Source organism: Pristis pectinata, chromosome 19 (genome assembly GCF_009764475.1).
Source record: "Pristis pectinata isolate sPriPec2 chromosome 19, sPriPec2.1.pri, whole genome shotgun sequence".
NCBI lineage: Eukaryota > Metazoa > Chordata > Chondrichthyes > Rhinopristiformes > Pristidae > Pristis > Pristis pectinata.
Window position 1 is genome coordinate 33825627 of NC_067423.1, and position 16502 is coordinate 33842128.

The 16502-nt window shown below is 41.8% G+C and overlaps 1 protein-coding gene across 1 annotated transcript in view; it reads left to right on the forward strand.

Annotated features, from left to right (window-relative positions):
• Positions 1-6218: 6218 nt before the first annotated feature.
• Positions 6219-16502, forward strand: part of cd9a (CD9 molecule a) — a 29808-nt gene continuing 19524 nt past the window's right edge. The window contains exon 1 of the mRNA XM_052034011.1: positions 6219-6598. Within this exon, the coding sequence (XP_051889971.1) occupies positions 6536-6598 (63 nt within the window). The 5' untranslated portion in view covers positions 6219-6535. The remainder of the gene's footprint in view (positions 6599-16502) is intronic.

Genomic DNA, 16502 nt, shown 5'->3' on the forward strand with positions numbered 1-16502 from the left:
CAGGAATGCCAGGATGAGCCATGAAAAGTCCATAGCAAGAAGCATAAGGAGAATCCAAAGGCATTCTATGCCTACGTAAGGAATAAGAGGAGAACGAGGGAAAGGGTAGGACCACTTAAGGATAAAGAAGAAAATCTATGTTTGGTGGCAGAGGATGTGGTTGAGGTTCTGAATGAGTATTTCTCTTCAGTATTTACCCAGGAAAGGGACATGCAGGATGCAGAAATTGGAACTGAGGGCGTAAACATGTTAGGGCATTTAGAGGTCAAGAAGGAGATAGTGTTATGTCACCTAAACTGTATTAAGGTGGATAAGTCTCCAGGGCCTGATGGGATATACCCCAGGTTACTGAGGGAGGCAAGAGAGGAAATTGCTGGGGCCTTGGCCAGTATCTTTGTGTCCTCTTTGACCATGGGTGAGGTCCTGGAGGACTGGCGAGTGGCTAGTGTTGTTCCTCTATTTAAGAAAGGAACAAGGGAAAATCTGGGGAACTATAGACCGGTGAGTCTCATGTTAGAAAATTCTTAGAGATAGGATATACGAGCATCTGGATTCCAATGGCTGGATTAAGGAAATCCAGCATGGCTTTGTGCGGGGCAAGTCATGTCTTACTAACCTGGTTGAGTTTTTTGACAAGGTGACGAGAGAGATTGATGAAAGTAGATGTCATCTATATGGACTTCAGTAAGGCATTTGACAAGGTCCCACACAATGGATTAATCAAGAAAGTTCGGATGCATGAGGTCAGTGGAGAATTGGCTGTGTGGATCCAGAACTGGCTTGCCTATAGAAGACAGAAGGCGGTGGTTGAAGGGACTTATTCAGGCTGGAGGCCCGTGAGTAGTGGTGTTCTGCAGGGATCTGTACTGGGCTGTTTGTGAGGTACATAAATGACTTGGATGAGTATGTTGATGGGTGGGTTAGTAAGTTTGCAGATGATACCAAGATTGGTGGAGTTGTGAATAGTGTAGAGGACTGGTGACGGATGCAGCATGATATAGATCAGTTGCAGATGTGGGCAGAGAATTGGCAGATGGAGTTTAACCCGGATAAATGTGAGGTGTTACACCTTGGTAGGACTAATGTCAAGAGGCAGTACACTCTTAAGGGCAAGACCCTTAACAGTGTTGGAGCAGAGAGACCATGGGGTGCAAGTCTATGGCTCATTGAAAGTGGCTACACAGGTAGACAGGGTGGTTAAGAAGGCTGATGGAATGCTTGCTTTCATTAATCAAGGTACTGAGTATAGAATTCAATAAGTTATGATGCACCTCTATAGAACTCTGGTTAGACCACATTTAGAGTATTGTGTGCAATTCTGGTCACCTCACTATAGGAAGAATGTTGAAACTATAGAGAGGGTGCAGAGGAGGTTTACAAGGATGCCGCCTGGATTAGAGGGCTTGTGCTATCAGGAGAGGCTGGACAAGCTTGGGCTCTTTTCTCTGGAGCAGTGGAGGCTGAGGGGTGATCTGTTGGAAGTGTATAAAATTATGAGGGGCATAGATAGGGTGGACAAGCAATATCTTTTTCCCATTATTGAGCAATCCAATACCAGAGGGCAGGCATTCAAGGTGAGAGGGGGTAGGTTCAGAAGAGACGTAAGGGGTTGGCATAACATTGTGGAATGAAGGGCCTGTTCTGTGCTCTACTGTTCTATATTCTATGTTCTAACTAGGGGACATATAAGATGTAAACACAAACACACAAAGCAGTCACCAGAAGGGGAGGATACTGCAATGACATTCACAACTTCAACAGCAGGAAGAAGATCTAGCCTGGTTTGAGATGTGAAGTCCTTATCCGAGCTGTCAGTAGAAACCAATCTTATCCTTCCGTGTACTTGATTGGCTCACTACTGACAAGTTCACAGTTGGTGAAGTGGAAGATGGAGATTGCAATGTAACATTCAATAGCCCAGTGGTACTGGACGACAATGGATGAAATGGGTTGGACCACGTCTGGACTATTGATGTGTTATCATCTCATTGGAGGAGAACAGAAGTGATAGGAGGGAGATGGGTCTTGAAACAGGATTTACCTCCTTACCGAATCCTGGAACTCAGCGTGAGAGCGCGGACCAATACTCAGAAGGAGCTCTGAGTCTGCGACTGTGAGAATAAAGGAACCAAGGACAATCATCTCATGCCTTGATGGGCAGTATACTGCGCAAAGTTGTGAGCGCTTGTATTTTGTTCTTGCTAATACGTGTTTAAATAAAGCTAAGTTTATCTTTCACCAGTTGTCGATAGTGACTTTAATATTGTGTATTAAGAAAAACATTGGTGGTGCTGCAATGGTAGATTTCCCGGACTATTGGATATTATTCCTAGTAATACACCAACTCACTTCTAATTGGCTTTTTGAAGACGTTACACAGTAACATGATAAATTTTGCAATTAACCCATTGAGCTTAAAGGGAGTGTGGGAAACAGAGCTCCGGTCATTTTAAAAGGAGCATGGGAAACAGGAAACCAGTGAGTTTAAAAGGAGTGTGGGAAATAGGGTCTTGTTAGGCCAGGTGCCGAACCTTTGGGATTTCAGATAATGGATTATTGGATTTTTACGGTGTCCTGCTTTGAAGCTCACCTCCATGAAGGTCATTGTTAGGTCAAAATAAAAACGCAATAATCTGGAAATACTCAATAGGCAAGAGAAAAAAAATAACTTTTCAGGTTGGGTAATTGCCAAATAAAGTTGTTCAACATGTCACTACCATCTTCGAGTTCTAAATGAGCTAAATTACACAGAATGCTCAATCCTAACCAAGCACATAAGACACTTTCAAATTCTAATAACATACTTGATGAAGATGGATGGCAGAATGGGCCACATTCTGGTACCCTGGTGTGCTCAGTTTGCAGAAGGGTCACGGTCTCTTAAGATTCGCCCAGGCATTTGTCTCTGAATGAGCACAGGTACAGTAGACTATCTTAGTGCAAGCACATTTGAGCTGTTGAGAAAACAGGCCTTTACTTACATGAGAGTGCAGTAAATTCCACGACTCGCCCAAGCACTTTCCCCACAGAATCCCTGTATGTGCCTGATTCTCTGCTAGTAACTTTCTCTTCAGTTGAAAATGCATTTTCACAGTCTCATATTGAACTTTCAAAGTGAGCTGGAGCCAGTGAAAGACTTTTGAAATATATCGACCGCTATAAAGTCAGGAAATTAATCAGCAATTTGTGCTGATCAATCTGTTTTAGCAAGATAGGTTATAGATAAATATTTTTCAGAACATGCAGGGTGGAGAGAACTACTTCTTTCAAATAGTCCATGAGACTTTTAAAGTGTACATGAGAGGACTTGTGAGTCCTAGTTTCAACTCTCATTGAATGACAGGATAACATAGCACTTTTTCTGTAATTATATTGGATTATTAACCTGGATTATATACTCAAATGTCCGATTTGAACCCACAACTTCCAACTCCTGGGTAAAATAACTACCACCTTACCTATGGCTGAGCCAAAAACAGAAAATATTGGAAATGCTCAGCAGGTCAAGCAGATGCGATTAATATGGACAGGTGTCCATTGCTTGGCGTTTTCACGGTGGGCCAGAAGGCTAATCTCCATGCTGTTGGACTCTAAACAGCATCTTCAACTGGAAACATTACCTCTGTTTCTCTTTCGCCATGTGCTGCCTGATCTGCTTCCAGCATTTTCTGTTTTTATTTCAGATTTCCAGCATTTGCTTTGTAATTTTCATCTATAGCTGATCCATATGCAGTATCAATAAGATCATCATTTGTTTCCTCTACAACCAGGATCCAACCTGTCTTACACTTGCCCCACACATGGCTTCATGTGTATCAGCTGGCCTCCTTATGTATCCTACCTACATCATCTGCACCATCTTGAGAGGGTGTCTCTGAGTTGATACGGGAGTAAATAAATGATGGGATGGATGAGCAGTCACCAGAAGGGGAGGATACTGCAAGGTCTTGCTCTTTGGCAACATATCCATGGATTCCTAGCAGGAAAACAAAGTACTGATAGCTTCAGTGTGCTGAAGCAGCATTTCATCATAATCCACTACTTTGTAATTGAAAAAGTTTGCTGTTAAGGAGATTGAAGAGTCTACAGAATCATTCTCATTTTCAAATACATTCTCAAGGGTTCACTGAAGACAACAGCTCCCCCATATTAATTGCCAGGAGGCAGCAGAAACCAACTATGCTGAAATATTACCTTTCAGCAGCCTGATATTTCCTAATGCTGTGTGCTAGTTCCTCCTGCAGGAGAAAACGTAATGTTAATGGGGTGCTGTGTTCTCCAAATCTAGTTGTTACAGTCAGTAAGATAACTAATCACCAACTTTGTTTACAGTTCAATCTCTTGTAATTAATCTATCTCATCATGGCCTTGCATCTTATTGTCTGCCTGCACTGCACTTTCTCTGTAAGTGTAACACTATATTTTGCATTCTGTTATTGCTTTTCCGTTGTACTAATTCGATGTATTTATGTGGTGAAATGATCTGTATGGATGGCAGGCAAAACAAAGTTTTTCACTGTACCTGGGTACATGTGACAATAATAAACCAATTATCAATTCCAACTGGAATTTCTCCCATTCAGTGCACTTATGGTGACACAGCAGGACCCCAGGAAGTCTATGCATGTATGTTTGTGCTCATGTCATGGCAGATCTGCTTGAATACATGAAGAGTGCAGATTTACAACTATAGATAGAAGGGAAATAACCTTGCCAAGGCACATGAAGAATTCATACTACTTCAAAATCATCATATACTTTAAACACATTTGTCCTTTGATCTACTACCAATAAATAATATTTACTATAAGGTATTTTAATTATATTTAACAATGAAAAAACTTTTGATGGTATTAACTTTGCTCACATTTGTTATTAAATGAAACATTAATAAATGCATGATGATGTCCAGCAGAAAATCATTAACTAATTTCACTCATGTGTTGCATTGCAATTCTGTGAAAGGATTGACTCTAATTAATGCTTGAATGATCTTTCACTGAGTAACGTAAGACAAAGCACTATTATAAACCTCAGATGTATAAGGCAGTTTCCATTGTTGGGCAGAGGGGCAAAAAGTATTTGTTACCCTAATATGTATATGGATGTCAGAAATTCAGATAAAGTCTTCCTCACATGAAAATAAGTGGCATCCTTTCCATTTGATATGTGGTGATGGAATTGATAAAGGCAACATGAATTGCCATGAGAATGGAATGTGCAAGTACTGGTATTTTGGGGAATCCAGTAACTCTGTAAAATTCCAGTGCCCAATTGTAACAGGAAAGTGACCTGTCTGAAAAATAATAACATTCTGCAGAAAAAAAAGTCTCAGTCAGGCAGTGGTCTGCATGGAATACCTTGTAGGCCCTGTGGAGGAGACAGTGGGTCCTGTGGGACATTGCAGGCTGTCCTCAAGGTGTCTGGGTATGGATGGGATGGTTATCCACCTCTTTGCGGGCTGTGTGTTTACCAAAAAGGGATAGAAACAGATTTAGTGGTTTTTGTCAGTGTTCATGCAAAGATCAAATCAATGGGTTCTATCACTACCGAATACCGATCGGACCCTGTGTATCTCTCTCAGATGATTCACTGATGGCGTTCTTAGAGATCAGACACCGATGATGTTGGCATATTACGAGTGAATGTACTCAATTGAATGTATATTTATAAACAAAGTATATTTTGGGGCAAAAGTTACATTTGGAGTCATGTTTGATTAGCCTGAACATGTTCATTTAAGATACGTATTCAAGATTAGGGGAAAAAATTACTTGTGTCCATCTGTTTGGCTTGATCAGCATAAACAAATATTTACATATCGTGCATTTAATCTGGAAGAGCCAAGGTGAATTGGACTAGAGGGTGTATTACGACATGAAAAATCGAGTTTATCGCCGCCTCGCGCAATGCCCTGTATTTACAGTAAGTGGTTAAAGTATATAAACGTATTCGCTCACCTATCTACGGGAGAGAGATGGGGGGTTGTGATTGGGAAGTGTGTGTGTATCTTCGGTTTTATTGCGTGGATACATAGTTGCTACACAGTATATATATGACGATTCTTTCCCTCCGTCACTCTGCATAGCTTCACTTACTGTCACCACCACACACTGGAACCATAACATGGCAACCCTTGCAGCTTGCCCCCAGTCAGCCTGCCGCAAACAACGTCTGAGAACCAAAATAAGAACTGCATCTCCATGGAAACTAATCTCTGACTCGCCGACCGAGACGTCAGCCACAGGGCCCTCACCCCATTTCACAGAGAAACGCACAACAAGCCAACCCACATCGCAGCACGTCGCTACCTGCTGCACACTGGCTCTAGCCCATTGCGCTGTGACAACCCAACCCAACTCAGCTCGCCTCGGCTGGCCCTTGCTGCACCTGTAAGTAATCTCGACAAGGGCGAGGTCGCATTCCGCGCTTGCGCATATTCCTCCACTCGTCCAATCGTCGGAGTGCGGCGCAAACAACATTTCAGCAGGGAGTCGAAAAATCTCCAAAAAACTGCCTATTTTCTAACGTCAAAATGGTGCAAGGCGGAATGAAGTGCGTTAAGTACCTGCTGTTTGGGTTTAATTTCTTGTTCTGGGTAAGTGTTGGATTCACATATATGTTACATATGTATGTTTGTATTAAACGTAAGAAATTTTTCGTAGTGACTGCTCAGGAAAACAAAAGAGTTGTTTGTCTTGGATTTAAAGTTCAATCGTTAAAAGGTTGCCGTCTTCAAAGGCATTTTATGCTGGAGTTATTCAAAGCTGTTGAATTTAAACCTCTGGAATTTGAAATTGGAAAGATTCCTACTCCCCCCACCCCAGTAAACTGGATTTGTAATCCTTCCAGACATGCAGTCAGATGTAACATTTTCATTAAGTTTCTCCCCTCCCCTTTAAAAAGTATCCTTCGGAGAAGTATCTAAAGCAGTTCTGCCTCGTGGCTCTCTGCTTGTAGGGTGGGGATTTTTACTGGGTAACCTGTGATCTTAAGGTATCCATTTGGAATCTCCCAGGTGCGTGAGTATTAAAGGAAAAAAATAGCTGTCCCCCACAGTTTGAATGTTTTTTAGACGAAAGATTCTGGTTGATTGAGATGTAGGAATGTTCTACAAAATGTTTATTGGTCCTTTTGGTTTGCAAGTTCTTAACTAAGCCTAGCTATAATTCTTAAATTGTTGTAAAAATTGTCATGTTGTATTTGTATAGAAGTGCTGTGCTGGTATGAAGTAATAACTTATGTTGTCTAGATATTAACTGGTATGCTTACAAGTTTCTACCAATGTAATATTTAAGCAAAACATCTTGTTTAATTGTTAATTCTGAATATCTGCTTCTGTAATCCAATTTCCCTCATCCATGGGAGGAAACTGAAACTCTGTTATGATGTAAACCTTTGGGTTTGGGTTCTGCGGCAGATTCTATTCCTATCCCATTTAAGTTTATTACCCTTTAGAGTAGTAAACTTGTTAGGAGATGTGGATGAGGTCCTAAATGAATACTTCTCATTAGTATTCACCATGGGGAAGGACGTGTAATGTAGTGAGTTCAAGAGTCAGTTTTGTTCAATGTGGAAGTGGGCCCTTCTGCCCATTGTGTCATTTCTGACATTTTTGCCCATATACATGAACCCCATTTGCCTACACTAGACCTATATCTTTTTACACCTTGCCTATTTAGGTGCCTATCTAAATGTCTTCACCATGTACTTCATGACCCCCTTTTGTCCTCCTAATTTCTTCAAGTTCTCTCTCTCCTATGTGCTCCATATTCCTTGAGACTCCCTCGATCCCAGTTGCCTATATCTTCCATCCTCTTTTTTTCCCCCGATCAAGTCATCGATATCCTTTATCATCCAAGGTTCCCCATTCTTGCACTTTTTGCCTTACACCCTTACTGGAACATGTTAGCCCTGAACTCTTACTATCTTTTAAAAGGCTCCCACTTGTCAACTGTCATTTTAATTACGAGCATTTGCTCCCCATCTACTTTTGGCAGGTCCCCTCTTATGCTGTTGAACTCAGCCTTCCCCCAATTAAAGACTTTTTAACCTGAGAATCAACCTTTACCCTTTCCACAATTACCTTGAAACTGACTCCCAAGGCGTTCTCCCCACCAACGCTTGCACCACCAGTTTAATTTCCTATGATAAAGTTGAGTATTGCTCTGTTTCTAGTAGGGCTCTCTACATGTTGTCTCAAACTTTCTTGGATGCACATAACAGCCTTGGAATTTTATCTCCCTTGTGATGCCTCTTTCTTCCTCCAGAATACTCGAGATCTATTTCTGTCTTGGTCTGGATTACAGAGCTAGCTGCAGCGTGCAGATGATGCAATGTACAATGCAGCATGGAACTTGGGCATGTTCCACTGCTGGCTGGCACATTTGACCTCCTCTGCCATGTGAGTTGGTCATTAATTGCCACTGTAATTTGCTTCTGGTGTGTAGGTGAGTGGTAGAATTTGGGAGCAGTTGAGGGGAATTTGGGGGGTTGGGGTGGGGGAATAAAATGAGATAAGTGTGAATGGGTGCTCAATGGTCCACGTGGACTTGATGGGGTAAAGAGCCAGTTTCAGTGCTGCAAGTCTCTGACTTGCCTGTGCTGAACTATAAAACCCTCGTTCATGCTTTTTTAATAACAGACTACATTGTCCAATGTCATCCTAACAAGCTTATCTCCTTCTGTCTTTCTTGAACTTGAACTCACTGTAACCCACACCAAATTCCATCCAAGTCTCACCTATGTTTACTGATTCATTAGTTCCAGATCCATCCATACCTTGACTTCTGATTTTTTTTTTCATGTGTGTTCAAAATGCCTCTTGCAATTTTACAACTGCCAAGAATTCTGTTCTGTCGGACTTTTGTGCATCCTCCACGTCCTTTGTCCCCCAGTGGCATCGGTGCCTTCCACTCCTTTATGTCTTCTCAGGAATTCCTTCCTTAAATCTCTTTAGCACTCCTTTAAGATGCTTCAGCTAAGCCTCTAGTCACCCTTCCTGTCTTGGGATCTCTCTGTAAAGCACCGGAAAATAGTTGGTAATTAAGGCCTTACCTAAATTTCAATATTGTGGTTTCCTCACTGCTTGTACTGCATACGACAATGTGACTAAAGTGTTCCAGCTCTGGGTCTTATCAGCTATTCCCAGAGCCAGCTGTCTGCCAAGCCAATCCCAGCCTCCGATCTCACTTGTTTCAGCAGCAGATCCTGCAAACCAAGCCAGAAATATCTCCCAGTTGTAGGATGAGCCTCAGTGCACCAGGGGATTTTTTAGGTGGGGAAGGTTACTGAGTAATATACTCCACTGCAGACTTTTGTTTTAAAATAAGTATATAAAGTGCAAGAGTTCATCCCAATCCACACAGTGAACATGCCTGCTGACTTGATTTTAATTGTGGTAGTTTGCACAACTTTTGTCTTGTACAACTGGACTGCTATTTTGTCTGTCTTGCTGTTTAGGTAGGTAATTCAGACGAACAACAAGGGTTTCTTATTAAGTGAAAGTAAAGCTTGTGGTATCAACACTATTCTTGTGCATCTTTCTCGGCAAAGACAACCTGCTTAGTTCTGACCACACAACGTAACAAAACAGTAATCAGATGGAAAAACTTATTTCAGTGTTACCTACCAAAATATTGTGTTACGTGTACTGATATATCCATAGCTTAATATTAATCTTTGTCTGATTTAGCTTTTTGTGAGGTGCTTTGGGCATGTTTCTGTCTTAAAGGAGCTGCATAACTATAGCAGTGTATATTTGTTAATTCCTTGAGAAGGAAAGGGAGGATTGCATATCTGGTCTTGAATCTCAAAAAAAGGTGCCTCCTTTAGCTCCTTGAAGTGATTTGCTTCAATCTTTGGCAAAATATTTCCTTGAAACTACTTTGTGTGTTGTTTACAGGCAGTGTTGTAAATCCTTTACAAGCAAGTAATAGAAATACGCTCCATGTGTAGGCATATGGGATTAGTTTAGATCAGTTTCATGATTTGTGTGGGTGTGGTGGGCTTGTTCTCGTGCCATTTTCTGTGCTGTACACTTGCATTTATGTTTGGTTTCCATTTTATACTTGGGAGAACCAGTATAGAAACTGAACCTGTTCTGCTGCATGCTGCAGTTGTTTTCCCATTATTTAATGGCATCAGGTAGTGCCAGCAGATGTGCTCACTATTCCTCTCAGCAGAGCTTTGGCTGCATGATTTTTGCATTGCCTCAGGGGTCCAGCTGGGCAAGGCAAACTTCCTCTGGTTTCCCAAACTGAGGGCTAGGAAATTCACCTACTGTCCTTTGTGCCAGGTAAACCTGGCACAAGTATAGAAGGACATTGAAATCAATGGGAGAAATTGAATGCTGCAAGAAAGGTTTTAAAAAAAAAATTCCAATAAAATCAAAACAAAGTACTGGAAGTGCTCAGCAGATCTGTGGAGAATGAAATGGTTAATGTTTCAAGGTCAATGATGCTTCATCAGGACTGGGGAGGGAAAAGGTTTTTTAGTTGGAGAGAACAGAGTGTACTTTTAAGGTGGAGATAGGGTGAGACTTTGCTCTTGGAGCTGTTTAGTTTACAGAAGAATGAGAACGGTTAGACCATGTTGAAACTGAAAGGCACAGCTGTTCCTGGAAAACTGAAACAAAAGGCAATGCTGGAAATACCCAACGGTTCAGGGAACTTCTGGGAGAAATAAAAGGACTCTCACCTTAATTCAGTTTATCAGAATTGGTTGGTTCTGAAGCACAAGCTGGTTATTTGAAAATGTGGAATTCAATATTGAATCCCCACACAGAAGATGGAGGTGCTTGCCCTCAAATTTGTGTGGTTTTTGTTGAAACAGTGTAGAACAAAAGCAGAAGCCAGAGTGGGAAAAAGAATTAAAGTAACAGGAGATGTAAGCTGGGTGCTGCCTGGTTAAATTTTGCATTAACTGTGACTTCCACTGTGCTTTTGTTGATCAATTTCTCAACATTGCTTCCTCTTTCCTGCACAGCTGTTCTCATCCTGTCCACCAAGCCAGGGCAAAGATAGGCTTCCCCTTCTCCTCGCCTTCCATCCTACCAGTCTCCACGTTGAATGGATCGTCCTCTAAATTCCACCCTGTTCATTGTGATTCTACCACTGGACGCATATACCCTTCCTCAGCAGCTTGGTTCACTTTTCCATCTCCACCAATCACTCCCCTTTGTACGTCACTTTCCCCTGCAATGGCAGGAGATGCAACACCTGCCCTTTTATCTCATCCCCTCCATCCAGAAATCTAGTGGTCTTTCTAGGTAAAGCAGCAATGCAGTTCCCCTCCCAAATTAGTGTATTGCATTTGGTGCTCAAGATATCTCCTCAGTATCAGAAAATAAACACCTTGGGTGAAAATTGAAAAACAAAATGCCAGAAATATTCAGCAAATCAGGATGCATCTATGGGGAGAGAAACGGTCAAAATTTCAGGTTGGAGACCCTACATCAGAATGGTGACAGATTGGGTAACTGCTATGCAGAACAATTCTGATCAGTCTGCTGGTATAATCCTGCTGTTCGAGTTGCCTACTGTTTCAATTCCTCATTCCACTCTCACTCTAAACTCCTGTAACCTAGACTGTTTCAACCCAATGTAAGCCTAAGGAATGGCACCTTATACTTCCGGTTTCTATGCTCTGCACCAGCTCCCATTTGTGTTTCACACCTTTTTCTCTTGCTAACTACTCTCATTAATTTACCAACCAGATAACGTTTTATAAATGGTAGCTCACCATAGCACCCTTGGTTGCCCTATCAGAGTCCTTCCCCTGCTCTACCTTCAACGTAAAACTAGTTTTTTCTACTTCTGATGAGGAGCCTTCAACCTGAAATGTTAACTCTTGTTTCTTTTTCCATTGATGTTGCGTGATCTCACTGTTTCCAGCATTTTTGTTTTCTATTTCATTTTTTTCAGTGTCTGCAGTTTATTTGATCTTCAGCACCTCCTCTTTCAGCACATTGCTGCTCTTGACTTTGCTGAATACAACATTTTCAGATGACCAGTTTTTCCTGTTTGTGTTAGAACTAGCCAGTTCAGATGTAAAGTCATTCAGTTGTACTGAACACAGTTTTTCTCCCTCCTGGTTGCTGCCTGACCGGCTGAGTGTTTTGTTTTAGATTTCCATTTGCTGCTGTGTTCTGCCTCTCACGGTTCAGCCATGTTTGTTATTCACTCTAAATGCCCTCATTCAGCCATGATTAGTTGATTAATTATTGATGGCTTCAACAATTTTGTCACTTGGAAAATCTTAGTCTCCACCCTATCACAGATACCCTTTAGTTCTTTCCTCTCCCACTGCCTCCCTACCCCCTCTGCAACTTAAAGCACAGTCTCTCACTTCTTCACTAGTCATTGACCTCCAGAGATGCTGCCCGATTTAGTGAGTATTTCAGGTTTCTAGTGTCTGCAGTTTCTTCGATGTTTTTTTAATTTCAATTAGGTTAGTTTAAATAGTCAGTCATAGTCATTCAGCACGGGAGCAGGCTGTTTATGCATTGCATCCTTACCAACAACAGTGCCTATTTACAGGAATCTCATTTCATTCTCTCCACATTTCTCTCAACTCCCATTTTGTACCTCTTGTCTAGAAACCAGAGGAGATTTAGTCATTAATTCATCTGTAAACGCCCACATCATTTATATTTGGGAAGAAACTAGACCTGGGGCTGAGCCCATGCACTTACAAGTTGAATATGCAAATTCTGTGCAGAAAGCAGCAGAGATCAGGATCAAACCTGGGTCACCGGAGCTGTGAGGCAGCAACTCTACCAGCTGCAGCACTGTACTGTCCTGTTTTGTGTTTTCTCTTACTGTTTTAAATTTGTATATATATTTTTTAACATTCACAATCATCCAGGACCAGCCAAAGACATTTTCATGTATTTAAATGGCAGGTTTGACAGCTAGGGGGTTGGGTGGGAGAAGGTGGAGAATCACACCAGTCGGCACTATTCTTGTCATGGTATCAGAAGGGAGCCTGCTTTGGCCTGTCCCCCTCTGATGTGCTGGAAGCTGGGCACCAAGAACACTGGCTCCATGCTGGCAGAACTGGTGGCCAGAACACAGGCAGCCAGCTAAATCTGCAGCACAAGATCTGCTCCAGTGTTTTGGATCAGTGAACTTTCATTCAAACTGTTACTGATTAATGGACCAGAAAATGTCCAGTCCTGTGTCAATATATAAAGATCTATATCCCTTGTCCTACTTTTCTCTTGAAGCTGAAAAAATCAGCTTTTTTTTTTACCTTGTTTGTATTGGAAATAACTTGGAAAATATCAAATTTCATCACTTGCTTTTATTTTCCGATTTCCCACTAGGTAGGAAACGCCACAGCTTGCTACATCTAAGAAATTCCCAGTTCAGAACCTTAAGCATTATTAAATGAGTCATTCTAAGAAGATTTTGTTTTTAAACAAATTGAAGATGAAATGCAACAAAATATGGAAAAAAGAATTCTACTAAACCTGGATTGATGTGGTGATTTAGAAGCAAAATATGACTTGAATTACATGCAATAAAACTTCAATAATGCAGCATGCTCAAACTTTGGTGTGGGTTTGGTAGATATTCTCGACCTTTGGATGTTATTTCTATTAATTCCCCAACATACTTTTAATTCATTTTCCTTGAGTATTACATGGTATTATACACTTGAGCCAAGTAAGTTTAAAGGGATTGTGGGAAACATGACCGTGGTGAGTGGAAAGTAAACATGGCAAACATGATGGTGACCCTGGTGAGTGAGATGCTAATCCTTCAGGATTTCTGAATGGTTGGATCCAGTGTTATCAATTTTTTTTTACTGTATTGGTATATGTATTTGTACAAACTTACTAACAGGCTTATCATGGCCTTGAACCTGTGTTTCCTGCCCACAAACTGTAATGGGTATGGTAAAGTTGAAACAATTAAATAGATTGTCAGTGGTAGAAAACTAACTATGAAAGCTGCAACAAAAAAAAACTGCTGGAAGAACTCAGCAGGTCAAGCAGCATCTGTGGAGGCAAAGGGATGGTCAAAATTTCGGTTGAGACCACGCATTAGGACTGTAAGTGTAGAGGGAAGATGGTCAGTATATAGAAGGGAGAGGGAGGGGTGAAACAGAGGTTGGCAGGTGATAGGTGGAACCAGAGAAGTGGGCGATGATGAGCAGATGGAATCAGGTTGTGGGGGGGGCGCGGGGGCGGAGCGTGGGGGGGGAAGGGATCGGAAAGGTGAACCAAGGGAGGAGAAACCCAGTGATGGGCAGATGGAACGAAGTGGGGGTGGGTGATGTGTCTTGGTAATGAAGGGGGTAGGGATAGGAAAGGTGACAAAGGGAGGAGACACTGGGTGGACTAGTTGGGGGTGGGAAAGGAACACTGGGGAAGTGGGTTATGTGAGATCGGAATATTCATTGTTCAAACCCAAGCAGAATATGAGTGCTGCCCTTCTAGTTTGCACTTGGCCTCACCGTGACAATGAAGAAGGCCAAGGATGCACAGGTCAGTGTGAGTATGGGAAGTGGAGTTGAAATGACATGCAACTGGAAGTTCAAGATGGCTCAGAGTGCAGGTGTTCTGCAAAACAGTTGCCAAGTCTACACTTGGTCTCCTCAATGTAGAGGAGGCAAACCATGAGCGCTGAATTCAATGGACCTGATTGCAGGAGGGATATGTACATCTGCCTCACCTGGAAGGGCTGTTTAGATCCCTGTATGGTGGTGAGGAAGGAGGTGTAGGGACAAGTGTTGCACCTCCTACCAGTCTGCCCAGGGTGTCTTTCCTTTTGTTCATCTTTTCCATCCCCGCACCATCTCACCCCCCACCAATTACCTTGACATCTCTCTCCTTGACCTGGTTCCATCTGCCCATCGCCCACATCCCTATCTACCTGAATTTCCTCTCCCTTGGTTCACCTTTCCTATCCCATCCCCCATTTGGTTCCATTCCTCCCTTGTCTGGCTCCACCTATCACCTACCAGCCTCTGTCTCATTTCTCCCTATTACTTCTATGTACTAGTCATCTTCCCTCTATGCTCTCAGTCCTGATGCAGCATCTTGCTCTGAAATGTCAACTATCCCCTTGCCTCCACAGATGCTACTTGACCTGCTGAATTCTTCTTGCAGTTTTTTTTTGCTCAGCATTCTAGCATCTTCAGTCCTTTGTGTCTCCAGTAAAAGCTGTAAGATTGTTTTTTAAATCAACTGATTTCCTCAGATGGGTGGGGGTGGAGTGAAAATGCATGCCACTCCAACCTGGACTGGTCAACAAAGCTCTGCACTGCATTGTTGATTTAATGCCCTTTCCATCATCCTGGAGTTGGAGAGATGCACACAGAAACAGGTCCTTCAGCCTACACCACCCTTTTTAAACTTGGCAAAGATAGCTCACATCCCTGCAGAGTAACCATGGATGGCCAGTACATCAAGTATTTCCAGTGTTGCCTCAAATTTTTTTAATCAAGAGATTAGACCCTTTTGGTTTTTTTTCTTCTGCAAATCACTTAATTTGTAATTTGATGTGACTTAAGTTAACAAAGTTCACATTGATCTCATTGCATGACACTCCTTATCAACTGAGATGGAGAGGCATCCCATAATCTTCAATGAGTATAAATTTGATGCTCACTTTAATGTTCTGAATGTTCTGACTGAAGACATCAAGAATATGCATGGAGACGTGGGTTCACAATTCACTTGACTGTAGGCCAGCCACAAACATGGGGAATAGGTCAAGAGAGGAAATCTGAACTGTGTTTGCTTTTTGTGTGTATTTGTGAGATTTGTTTTAGAGGGATTGAATGAGCATTCTTTGGTAGACTTTCTTGTTTCACTTTTTTAAAAAAAAACTGAAAATCATGAGTGGAAATTAAAAATGATTTGTTTTTATACTTTTATATGCGTAAATGGTTGGACAACACATATTACAGGTCCTAGTTGTAATGGTGTAAATTTAACAGCTATAGGATTGACTAAATTTTGGACACATCTTAATCACACAGCATGGAAATGAGTCCTTCAGGCCACTGGTTCTGCACTGACCAAGCACCCATTTGTGCTAATCTCATTTTATTCTCCCCACATTACTGTCATTTCCCCTCTTCTTTCCCCCTCCCCACCCCCAAATTGTACCATTCAGCTACACGGGCAATTTACTGCCAATTAACCCACCAACCTGCATCTCTTTGGGATGCGGAAGGAAAGTCGAGAACCTGGTGGAAACCCACATAGTAGCAGGTGAACACTGATCACTGTAGCTATGAGGCAGCAGCTCTTTTAGTTGTCTGATGCAAGATTTCAACCTGAGAAGTTGACAGTTCCTTTCCTCCACAGATGCTGCTTGACCAGCTGAGTTCCTCTAGCAGATTGTTTGTAGATTTTTTAGCTGTAGCACTGTGCTGTTCTAGTCAATCTTGATGACAGATATGAGAGAATTTTTAATACTTGTTTTGCAATATTTTGTGTAAAATTTATTTGTTTATTGATAATTATTTAAATACTATAATTTTGA